Source organism: Podarcis pityusensis (genome assembly GCF_964106645.2).
Source record: "Podarcis pityusensis genome assembly, chromosome: 3".
NCBI classification, from domain to species: Eukaryota; Metazoa; Chordata; class Lepidosauria; order Squamata; family Lacertidae; genus Podarcis; species Podarcis pityusensis.
Genome location: NC_138026.1, coordinates 61928479 through 61941125, shown reverse-complemented (window position 1 = coordinate 61941125; position 12647 = coordinate 61928479). Strand labels below are relative to the sequence as shown.

Here is a 12647-nt window from a genome sequence, read left to right as displayed (position 1 = left end):
CTTACATCGATTTTTTTCTACATGCTGTGGAATGTCTACATGCTACTTATATTGAAACATGCTTCTGCATGTTGTTAAGCTGCAAGTCCCATCAGCCTCAGCCACCTTGGCTGGTGTTCAGAGATGATGGCAGTTGTAGTCCAACATCTGTAGGACCAGACGTTCCCCATCCCTGACATGCTGCTACTTTAACTCGTACATGCTCATATGATAAAGTGAAGGCAAAGCAACTGCCTCTGTTGCCTGACATTTAGCCTTTTGCCAAAGGTGTGTACCTAATTTGCCACCAATTGTTTCCCCGCGCATCTACGGAGTTTGAATCCTGAATGTGTTTGGGGAGTTTCCATAGTGAGACCCTGGTCTCATTATGAATGGTGAAGTGGCAAGGGCTATCAACACAATCGCTCCCATGTGCCCTCTCCCGCCATGTGGATCCCATTCAGCTGCCTGGTATTGCAGTGATCTGTGAGCAATAAAGCAGGCAGGATGGCAGTTGGAATGTAAGTGGTGCAAGAATCATAACGACTGTAACCAAACATAAGTAAGACTGCGTTATCATGCATACTACATGGCAGTGATGGCAACTACAACAAAAGCTGGCTGTATTGCCGCAATTGTATCCTCAAGTAGCCATCAGCAGAGCTGTTCCAGGTCATGAAAGTGCTGTTGAATTCAGACCCAAGAAAGGAGTCCTCAAGGGATTCTATGACACATTTGAAATACATTTAAAATGCAATATTGTTTGCATTCATGGTGTTGCATTGTTACAAATCCAGTGAATTTGTTGAGTCGGGTTGTATGGAACTGGTTCCATTTGCTGTGGCATGAGGATAAGGGCAAGACTGTCAGAAAGGTCCAGTCAACGCTTGCCTTTCATGGATAGAAGGTTGGTTGGTACCCCGTGTCTTTACCCCAGGGGAAGAAAATGAGTTTGAGTAATCATTTTGAATAGGGAAAAAATAACTGGAAGGGAAGGGGTTATGCAGCCCCTCCCTTTGCTACTCTTCTACTCCTGAGGTTGCCTTTAAGAAAGTGGGGGACTGAAACATGCATTTTCCATGTGATGTCTAATTTGGCTTGTTGGAATCTCATGATTGTTTTGATCAAATTTCATAGGAAACTTCAGGTCACTTCAGACAACACTCTCCCAGTCCGACCCAGAGCTTGCCTAACATTGTAGACCCAATCTATATTATAATCAGGTTATGTCTTATCTTTCCCAAGTGACTGAATTAACCTCAGGGCTTGTTGGGGCTCTCAGATTGATATCCCCTTAGGCAGAAGTGGCTGCAAGACACAAAAACAAAAGATCTGCCCCACTGATCTTGCAACACTTGTGCCTACTTCCAATGGCCTTTCTGCTGGTCGTCCTACCCACTCTTACATTTTACACTTGAGGGACTTTAAACCAGTAACTGCCAGAGGTGCTCCAGCAAGTTAATAGCTAAACAGCAATTTCAGCCCAGCCCATCAACAGCCAACTGAAGCAATTTAGCAAATGTACCACACACTGGTTCTCTTCATGTTTTGGTAGAAACACAAACTCTTTTGTTGTTGCTAGTGAGATCAAAAAACAGAGCCTACATAACTTCTCAGGGGCTATTTTGTCAAATGCTGCCTTCACATTCACAATTCTTATTGAGGTCAGTGATGATATTCCAGCCGAACTATTTAAAATTTTAAAAGATGATGCTATTAAGGTGCTACACTCAATATGCCAGCAAGTTTGGAAAACTCAGCAGTGGCCAGAGGATTGGAGAAGATCAGTCTACATCCCAATCCCAAAGAAGGGCAGTGCCAAAGAATGCTCCAACTACCGCACAATTGCACTCATTTCACACGCTAGCAAGGTTATGCTTAAAATTCTACAAGGCAGGCTTAAGCAGTATGTGGACCAAGAACTCCCAGAAGTGCAAGCTGGATTTCGAAGGGGCAGAGGAACCAGAGACCAAATTGCAAACATGCGCTGGATTATGGAGAAAGCTAGAGAGTTCCAGAAAGACATCTACTTCTGCTTCATTGACTATGCAAAAGCTTTTGACTGTGTCGACCACAGCAAACTATGGCAAGTTCTTAAAGAAATGGGAGTGCCTGATCACATCATCTGTCTCCTGAGAAATCTCTGTGTGGGACAAGAAGCTACAGTTAGAACTGTATATGGAACAACTGATTGGTTCAAAATTGGGAAAGGAGTACGACACTGCTGTATATTGTCTCCCTGCTTATTTAACTTATATGCAGAATTCATCATGCGAAAGGCTGGGCTGGATGAATCCCAAGCCAGAATTAAGATTGCCGGAAGAAATATCAACAACCTCAGATACGCAGATGACACAACCTTGATGGCAGAAAGTGAAGAGGAATTAAAGAACCTTTTAATGAGGGTGAAAGAGGAGAGCACAAAATATGGTCTGAAGCTCAACATCAAAAGAATGAAGATCATGGCCACTGAGCCCATCACCTCCTGGCAAATAGAAGGGGAAGAAATGGAGGCAGTGAGAGATTTTACTTTCTTGGGTTCCATGATCACTGCAGATGGTGACAGCAGTCACGAAATTAAAAGACGCCTGCTCCTTGGGAGAAAAGCAATGACAAACCTAGACAGCATCTTAAAAAGCAGAGACATCACCTTGCCAACAAAGGTCCATATAGTTAAAGCTATGGTTTTCCCAGTAGTGATGTATGGAAGTGAGAGCTGGACCATAAAGAAAGCTAATCGCTTTTGAATTATGGTGCTGGAGGAGACTCTTGAGAGTCCCATGGACTGCAAGAAGATCAAACCTATCCATTCTTAAGGAAATCAGCCCTGAGTGTTCACTGGAAGGACAGATCCTGAAGCTGAGGCTCCAATACTTTGGCCACCTCATGAGAAGAGAAGACTCCCTGGAAAAGACCCTGATGTTGGAGGAAATGGAGGGCACTAGGAGAGGGGGACAACAGAGGAGCTACAAACAGTAGTTTGACCAAACTGCAGGAGGCAGTGGAAGACAGGAGTGCCTGGCATGCTCTGGTCCATGGGGTCACGAAGAGTTGGACATGACTAAACAACAACAAAGGTCAGGACTTCAAGATCAAAATTTCAGATTGGTTTCCACAAGGAAAGCCACAACAATAGATGCTGTAGCACTCTGGTGTTTCTTTTGTGAACCTGGATCTTTGCAGCACAGAAGTGGCAGATCACTAGCAAATGACCTTGTGTTGCAGCAAATTGGAGATACAGTGCTTCACCATCAAACTGCCAAGAAGGGTCAGAAGCTCTGAAGATGTGGGACCATATCTGTGCCGATTAAATAGGCAACCAGGGTGCTTCTGGGCACAATTCGAAGTGCTGATATTAATGTTTATGGCCCTTAAAATAGTCTTGCAGCAACTATTCACTCCTGCAGGTATAGGAGACCAATTTGAATGATCCACTCTGTCTGTTTCAAGAGACAATGGAAGAGTGCACCTTCAGGGGTGAAGTCAAACCATTTTAGAGTTACAGCGTCCGCTGTGGCAGTAGAGGCAAATAGGGGAGAGACATGTTTTATTGCAGCTGGGGCAGATAAAGGTGTCTGGTTTTGCTGCTACAGGTGCACCATGGTATTTCTTCTCTCTGTGCTCCTCCCAGCAGTCATTCCTCCTCTGGTCACTACTATGGATACACAACTGTCTGACTGTCTCCAGGCACTGTGGCCATCTGCAAGGGATTCCCATGCCAGTCTTCATGTCACGTTTGCAGACATATAGTGGTACCTCGAGTTACAAACACCTCAGGTTACAAACATTTCAGGTTACAAACTCTGCTATCCTGGAAGAGTTACCTCAAGTTGAGAACTTTGCTCCAGGATGAGAACAGACATCATGTGCCGGCAGCGCAGCAGCAGCAAGAGGCCCCATTAGCGAAAGCACGCCTCTAGTTAAAAACAGTTGCAGGTTAAGAACGGACCTCCGGAACGAATTAAGTTCGTAACTAGAGGTACCACTGTATTTGTAATGCAGAGCTGGTCTGCCAACAGCCCTAGTGCCTGAAGCCAGCTCCCCATAGAGCATGCCCTGGAGGATCCTGCCATCTTCTGTCCTGTGCACATGACTGAGGCAGTGTAGACGTCGCTGAGGCAGAAGTGAGAACATGCTGGGACTGTGGGCTTGGGAGAGCACATCTTTGTTTAGACTCTGTCCTGCCATGTCATGCCCAAAATCTTCCTGATGCAGTGCATGTGTAAGGTGTTTAGGCATTGCTTCTGATGGTTGTAAGTTGTCCCTTACTCCTTCCATAAAGCAGCATGCTCAAAATAAAAGCCTGTTAGACTTTCATCTTAGTTGATGGACTGCGATGGATTTCTGATGGGTTGATTTTCTGAGATAGATTTCGGATAGCCCTGGTGAACTTCCCAGTGAATAGAGCAAGGCAGGTCAAGGCTCTTTTTTCACTGTGGAAGAACAAAATGAGTAGGACTATTGAAACAATTGCTCCCAATAGTCTTCTCCAACACTGGAGATTGCATTACTGTCTGGTATTCTGATGAGCTGAAGTTGATGCAGTGGGCTGGATGAAAAATAGAGGACAGCTGATAGAAATTTCATTCCAAACCCAACTGAACTCATGTTAGGGCACATAACTGTGCCTACCACAGAATGTCAGTAGGTTTACTTGAATCCTGAAACAGTCATGAGTTTACTCTAACTCCCACTCTGTATCACCCCCCCTCCAAAGTTTAACATGGGAAATTGTGAATTACATTTGAACAGTATTATATCATGCAGTATAATGCAAGAAGTTGCATTGGGTTGTATCCAACAAAACCATACTCAAAGTAGATCTATTGTCGTGTCCATTCATTCATTTGTAATCACATTCATTCATTTCGGTGGACTGACACACATCTAGAATGCACACATCTGTCAATTTCAATTTCCCTTAGTTTCTTTTTTATTTTCATTATTGATTTCCACAACAATTTGTTGTTGTTTTTTAAATCATCCTCAAAAAACTTCAGCATTTTAGTGTTTTCCCAATATACAAATTTTTTTACAGGCAATTTTTACAATGCAATCTTTGTATGGTGACCTTGCAAATGTATGCATTTTTATCTATAGTGCCCCTAATATATACACACCTTTGTACTAATTTTTTGGTTGGAGAATTGCATTGCAAAATTCAGAGAAGTGTGAATTCCAAAGGTAGCTGCGCTTCAGCTCACTTATTTCACGAAAAAAGGAATCAAATCGGTTCATATTAAAATGCAAACCGAACCAAATTCGCGCCCCCCCCCATCCCTAGAAGACTTAGCTGGATTCAACCCAAGAGCATTAAAATCTAATCACAGACACTCCCCATTTACCATGTCTTAGTCAGCATGTTTCAGGGTCATATTAACAAAGAGAGAGAAAATGGTTATCTCTTAGGGACTGCTCTAAAAGACCCTGTGGCTATTTGAGAGCATGTTTTCTTTCCTTGTTTGATGATAACTGTGAGAAAGGTCCTTGGTATAGAAACATTGATGATCAGAGATAGAATAATCCAAGGAGAAATTCACACGGAGGGATTGGCTAAGAAGGGTTTTACACAAAGATTCGGGAGTTGGAGCAAGGCGTGGTTTTGCTTAAGATTGTAGACAACGGATCATGCATGTAGAAACTGACGCTGCATAACAGCCAAGCTGGGGGGAGGGAAAAGTGGAATGGGAACTTAGGGAGAAGAGAGAGACGGAATCACGCAGTGCTTTTCAGTACAGTGGGGGTCTCTACTCACATTACTATACAAGGCAGTTACCAGAAACATTAAGCATAAGAGGTTCTGATGAAATACTTAGCATTTCTGTAATCTGTATGTTTGTTGAGAGATTTCCAGGATTTGTCTGTATCCTGGGTTCCCAGATGGGAAATAATGGTGTGTGATTGATGATACTTTATTGCATGTCTAGGCTTTTGCTAAAATTTTCATCACTTGAGTCATGACAGAAGTGGAATTTGAAGTTTTATTGTACCATTTGTTGGGATACTTGTCTCCCTTTGTCTTTCCTGGGTAAACACACGTTACATTTAGGAACCAAAAGTGTATAGAGTCAAATGGCCCTCCAGGGGGGTGGACAACAAAACCTCTGCCAGATTCATTTTTATCTACCCTTACTAGATATCGAGAAAAACAATTCTTAAGGAGAATGAACCATCCTGTAACTTACTCAGAAATTCTTGGCTACGCTTGCTGCTTTTCCTTCTTGAACAAACAGAATAATGTTTCCTAGCTGGCAGTTTTTATTTTTTTATTTTTTTAAAAAAATCCCATTTTTTGGCACGCTGTAGAAAAAACATACAGCTGTATTTCCAAAACATAGCGATTGAGTAATTCTTTCTGTAAAATGTACTGTGGAAACTGATTCTGCTTTCTGTAGATCTGACTTTCATTGTGTGGGACAGGTGTGGTTTAAATAATCGTTTTCTTGTCCATCTTCATAACAATTATTTGCTCATATCATGTCTAGAGTTAGGCAGCAGTCTTAGGCTATGTACACACTCCTATTTACTCTGACTCAAGTGCACTCCCATGTCTGGTTTGGGAAGCAGTACAGACAATCTCCAATTGGTGCAGGGGTTTTATTCCAGGTCATCACGTGCAAAAACGGAGTGTGCATAAACCCACTATGCCCCGTTTTGCCCCATCACAGCCCTGCCCTGCCATGCTCCCATTCCTCCCTGATCTCACCCCATTCCACCCCCTTTACCAGCCACGTCTGGGTCACCACCATGCACACATCTGCAGTTGTGCATAATTGGGCGTGCGTCAATCGGTCGTTGTCTGTATAGACACAACATTAGCCACATTCCATATATCTCCTGCATTTACTCTGTCGTTTCTTAGGAAATACTGCATTTCAATGTATCTCTCCCTGCTCCCCACCAGCTCCAATCCACACTGAGAAAAAGAATGACGTGGCTTCGTTTTAAGCTGGTAACATATACACAGACCTTATATGGGATTTACTTCTGAATAAATAGGCTTGTAGTGCAGGTGTATTTTTTCTAATTTAGTATTTATTTTTATTTTACAGAATTTGTAAACCCCTGAGTTGATATATATATATATATATATATATATATGCAGTTTACATTAAATATGCATTAAAATTATCAACAGTCTTTCCAAGTGCATACAATGTACAGCTTACTCATCTGATAAGAATACAGTGCATAAAAATAGAGGCTCTGGCTAGGGATGCTTCCAGACGATTGTTTATTGTGGAATCAGTGCTCCCCAGGCATGCACTGTTTTCGTTGGGTTTTTGTTTTTGCAACATTCACATGTTGTTGTTAGCCTCAAAATGCTAGCCTGTGTTTTGTTTTGTTTTTCCTTTTTTAGGCAAATCTGGTAAATTTAATTCTTGTGAAGGGCCCATTACAATATGTCAAAAGCCCATTTGCAAATTAAGGCTCTGTCTAGAAGCATCCTGTGTCCAGAATCTGGATGTATAAAAATCAGGTTCAAATTCCCACTCATCTATGGAGTTCACTGCTTTCACAGGTTAATGTATGGCCAGATTCACACCATACATGGAAAGCACTATTTTGCCACTTTAGCATCTTCCAAAGGATCCTGGGAACTGTAGTTAGTTAGGAGAACTGCATTCCCCTTGCAGTGCTACAATTTCCGGAGTTCCTTGAGAAGAGTGATTGGTTGCTAAACCACTTGGGAAAGTACTGAGCAGCTCTGTAAAATTTGATTTATCTCCATATGGTGTATATTTTGAAAATTGTGGTGCATATTGTTGGGGCTCTCAGGGCAGAGGAGTAGGAGATGGCTTCCTGTAGGCAACTGGTTGGCCACTGTCAAAACAAAATGCTTGTTAGGTCTTTGCGCTGATCCCTAAACGGCCTCGGCCCAGTATACCTGAAAGAGAGTCTCCACCCCCATCGTTCAGTCCAGACACTTAGGTCCAGCTCTGAGGGTCTTCTAGTGGTTCCCTCACTGTGAGAAACGAAGTTACAGGGAACCAGGCAGAGGGCCTTCTCGGTAGTGGCGCCCACCCTGTGGAACGCCCTCCGACCAGATGTCCAGGAAATAAACAACTATCTGACTTTTAGCAGGCATCTGAAGGCAGCTCTGTTTAGAGAATTAATTACTGTTTGCTGTTTTATCAGGTTTTTAATATCCTGTTGGAAGCTGCCCAGAGTGGCTGGGGAGGCCCAGCCAGATGGGCAGGGTTTAAGTAATAATTTGTTGTTGTTGTTCAGCAGGGTTGTCCTTGTGTTCTTATGCACAGAGAAAGTAAGTCATGAATGTCAGTGGCACAAAAAGAGTGCCAACTTGGTCGTCACCTTGTGCCACCTGAGAGAAGGCCATGGCTCAGAAGAAGAAGAAGAGTTTGGATTTGATATCCCGCTTTATCACTACCCGAAGGAGTTTCAAAGCGGCTAACAATCTCCTTTCCCTTCCTCCCCCACAACAAACACTCTGTGAGGTGAGTGGGGCTGAGAGACTTCAGAGAAGTGTGACTAGCCCAAGGTCACCCAGCAGCTGCATGTGGAGGAGCAGAGACGCGAACCCGGTTCACCAGATTACGAGTCTACCGCTCTTAACCACTACACCACACTGGCTTTCTCAGTGATCGATCACAAACTTTGCAGGCAAAGAAAGGCCCCGGGTTCGATCCTGGCCATCGCCTGGTAGATCTAGGAGGGAGTTCTGTATGATACCCTGGAAAGCTGCTGCCAGTCAAGGTTGACAATACAGTCACACCTTGGGTTACAGACGCTTCAGTTTGCGTTTTTTTGGGTTACGGACCACCGAAACCCAGAAGTACCGGAATGGGTTACTTCTGGGTTTCGGCGGTCGTGCATGCACAGAAGTGCTAAATCGCGCTTTGAGCATGTGCAGAAGCACAGAATCACAACCCACACGTGTGCAGATGTGCTGCTGCGGGTTGCGGACGCTGCAGGTTGCGAACATGCATCCCGCCCGGATCAAGTTCGCGACCCAAGCGTCCACTGTACTGGGCTAGATGAACAAATAGCAAAATGGTTCTCCCATTGGGTCCCCCCCCCTTGCCCCGAGTTCATGTTTTCCTCTCTCTTTGCATTCCATACATTTTTTATTTTAAAAAATATATCATTTTGTGACTGTCAGAGTAAGAAGACTTGAGAGGGCAAAGAATTTCCAAAAGATGTGCAGCTGGTGGTTAAAGCTTTCAAGTGAGAAATGTAATATTGGCCAGGCCCTGTAGTGACTGTCAGAGCTAATGCCTCTGAATCTTGGAGGGACCGAAAGCAAACACCAGCCTGTTGCCATTAAACTCCAGCTATGATCCCAGGGAGTATGCAGAGGGTTAAAAGGCTTTAAGAAAAAGAGCAGGTTCTTTGTTACCTTTGACACACAAACATCCCAGGCAAGCTACCGTTTTGTTTATCCCACTGCAAACCTTAGGACAAGCTGCTTACCTTCCATGACATGACCTTTCCGCCGAATATATCCTTTCAAACATTTGAATTCAGCGAAGTAGAATTAAAATCATTGACCTTTCATTCTTCCCTAATCCACTCCCTTCTACAGACTTTGCTTTTAATAACCAAAAAAAACCTCCACATCTCTCTCTCTCTCGCTAATGCCCTGCTGTCAGTAGTGCAGAAAGCAACCCCATGTTTGTGAGAGACGCCAGCCAAATCAGCACCGGAGAACTTATTGCAAGCATTCGGACTTAATCTGCAAATTATATCAGGACTTTCTATTGCCTGTATTTCTGCTTGTTGAGCTTGTTTGAGGGTGGTTTTGTTTTCTAAGCCTTTTGTAACCAGCATGCGGGGAGGGCGGGGGAGAAGAAACAGCTACACAGGAATGTCTTTCTCCATGGGGAGGGGGGGAGTCTAATACATAAACACACACAACAGAATAGTTCCTGTTCTGGTCACTGAACTAAAAAGGGATCCGTTTCTTAGAAGTATCAAATAACTCTGCCAAACAAATGGTAACAGAAAAGGCAGAGTTTACTGGAAGAGCTAGATCACTCATTAAAAGAGAGGATTTTGAGGGTGCTCAGTTTATCTCTCAGTGGAGCCACCCAGACCAATATATTTTTATTGCTCTTCTGCTGCTTGTGTTGTCAGCTTTTCGGCAGAACATCCTAAATGACAGCATTTTTTTTAAAAAAAACTTAAAATTTAGTTTGATGACAGAAGGGGATTTGGGGTGGCACCTATCCTTTCAGGTTGCCCTTTAGGGCTTACGGCACCAATCAACTGTCCCACTGTATCATTTCCCACCCCGCAGAGTCAAAGACACAGAGGATGCTACACGATGGGAAAAGGCGGAGTTCTGTATTCCTCGGAAACGTGCTGCATTGCAGGACCCAGCTTTTTATTTTTGGCAGCAGTTGCTGGAGCAAATTATACAGCTCATCAGATGTGGTTTGTTAGCTGCAGTAAATAAACCAGTGCAAAGACTTGTTTTTCTTGTTTGTATTCAGTTACTAGTTTGACTGAAATCGGATTTCGGAGCTAGGGTTGCTGTTTAATATGGAACAAGATCTGAAATGAAGACACCCCAGGTTCTTAGAAAGAAAGAAAAACTCCCAAAATGATTGTCCCCAAAGTATTTCATTTTTTTTAATGAAGAGCTGGTTTACTGACCATGAACAAAACTTCAGGAAATTCCAAAGCCCACATGGATATTCAGAGACTTGCAGGTGGCATGTAGACATTCATAGAAACAAAAGTGGGTTCAGGAGATTGTCTACAAAGTGAGCCCTGCTTCTCCCCTTCTCCTCTGTACTGTAAGGATGGCGGTGGAATTTGAATCACTTCATGCTTAAAGGTGGACCTACATAACTTGCACTTTCCAAAACAATGCACAAACCCAAACAAACCCATCCTTCTCTGAATGGTGCAAAGTAGTTCTTCAGCAAAGTATGTATATGCTGGGGTAAAGTGTCCATACAAATGTTTTACTGGAAACTGCTGTGCAAAAAATGTTTCAATTCAGCGAAAGTTCATACAAGCACATGTATGTTAAGAGAAATTGGCACCAAAATGCTAATTAATTTTCATGAGCGTCTTTTTTTAAAAAAAATTACAAACTGGTGTAGACTGAATGTGAGACTGAAAAAAATGAGAAACTGTCTGAAACTGAAATTGACAGATTTGCCCATCCCTAGTACTGACACTAGAGAAAAAAGGGGTCTCCTCATATTTAGATGGGTGGTGTTGTTTCTCAAGTTATTCCATGACTACCAAATTAAAAGTTTCTGACTTTATTTTACAAAAATATTTTTTCATTAATTCTCCCCCTTGAATTTTCTAATCAGCTCAGGAAGTGAGAGAATTTGCTTTGTCATTGGGCCACAGGCCAGCTAGTCCTTTCTTGTGACTGAGATGAGTGCAATCCCCAGCAGACTCACCACTGAATTTTCACACTTCTGCACACAGTTGCATTACAATAGGGTTGGTGTATGCAGATAAGCTCCAATGCAAGCAGAATACTAAGAGCAGACCTGATTCCTGGCATTATTTTAATACTGGAATTGCTCAGAATGAGCTAAAACTCAGAATGAGCTAAAACTGAGCCAAAATTCAGAGGAAGGAGTCTTTTTGTGGGAAGGAGCCATAGTTCTGGGGTACAGCATCAAGATTATTATTATTTATCATATAATTTCATTTTATATTTATATCTTTTTCATCATAATTGTTCCTCAAAAATGTAATTCCTCAATTTCAGGACAGCCTTCCTCAAACCCTCAGCCTTCCTCAAGACTTCTCAATGTCTTGTATGCCAGCTTCAGTCATCCCTGATTTTTGGCTATGTTGGCTGGGCTGACACAGTGGGAGAATTTCTTTTCACCACTATGACCCAGCAGCAAATGCCTCCCCACATAAAAAAAATAAAATAAACCTTGATGAGATTATTGGCACAGTGTAGCTCTGTAGTAGAGCATGTCCTTTGCATTCAGAACATCCCAGGTCCAAGTCATGGCATCACCAGTTAGAGCTGAAACCCTGGAGAGCTGCTGCCAGATATACTGGTCTTCAACTGGTGGATTGGGACCCACTGGTGTGTCATGGCCTGCCCCAAGGTAGACTACAACAAGAGCACTGCCACCATGCAAATCTATGATAGAAGATTAGCAAATGGGTCCCCAAATGCATGTTTGTGTTAAAGGTACTTCCTGCATCTGAAAAGGTGGAAGATACCTTGAGGAAGGCCAATAGTCTGCCTCAGTACAAGGCAGCTTCTTATGTTCACAATATACACAGCTCAGCTCAAGCATTCCTCATCTACCTGAATGTAAATGCACAGAGGGAGAGGTTTCCAGTGACCTTGCCTCCTGAAACATGTAAATTCACATAACATCTGAGACATTGATTAACATTTGGCAGGCACCCTTGCTATACCATGTTTGGCACATGCCAACAGCCTTTAGAAACCTTATCCAGACACAAGATTTAATTTTCTATCCATATTTTTAGCACTTGCTGATTTCAGGTGTATTATATTGATAATTGTTATACTATTTTATGTAGACTCTTAGAAGTGTTTTGTTTTGTTTTTTTTACAAAGCCATGTATGATTTTTTTTTTCTAAATATGTAAATAAATATGAAATGGGATCGAAGTCTGTACAGCTCAGAGTTTTAAAGCATGTTACACTGCAGTAAGGAAACATGTCCAGAAAGAAAGAAAAA

At 42.7% G+C, this 12647-nt stretch overlaps 1 protein-coding gene across 6 annotated transcripts in view; it reads right to left on the bottom strand.

The window, feature by feature from the left end:
- Window positions 1-9710, bottom strand: part of LOC308473893 (uncharacterized protein) — a 111382-nt gene extending 101672 nt beyond the window's left edge. For all 6 annotated transcript variants that reach the window (XR_013984356.1, XR_013984357.1, XR_013984358.1 and 3 more), the window contains exon 1: window positions 9415-9710. Coding sequence is in view for 1 of the 6 variants with exons in the window: in XM_080999796.1 (XP_080855922.1) it covers window positions 9415-9426 (12 nt within the window). In the remaining 5 variants the exon portion in view is untranslated. The remainder of the gene's footprint in view (window positions 1-9414) is intronic.
- Window positions 9711-12647: the final 2937 nt, after the last annotated feature.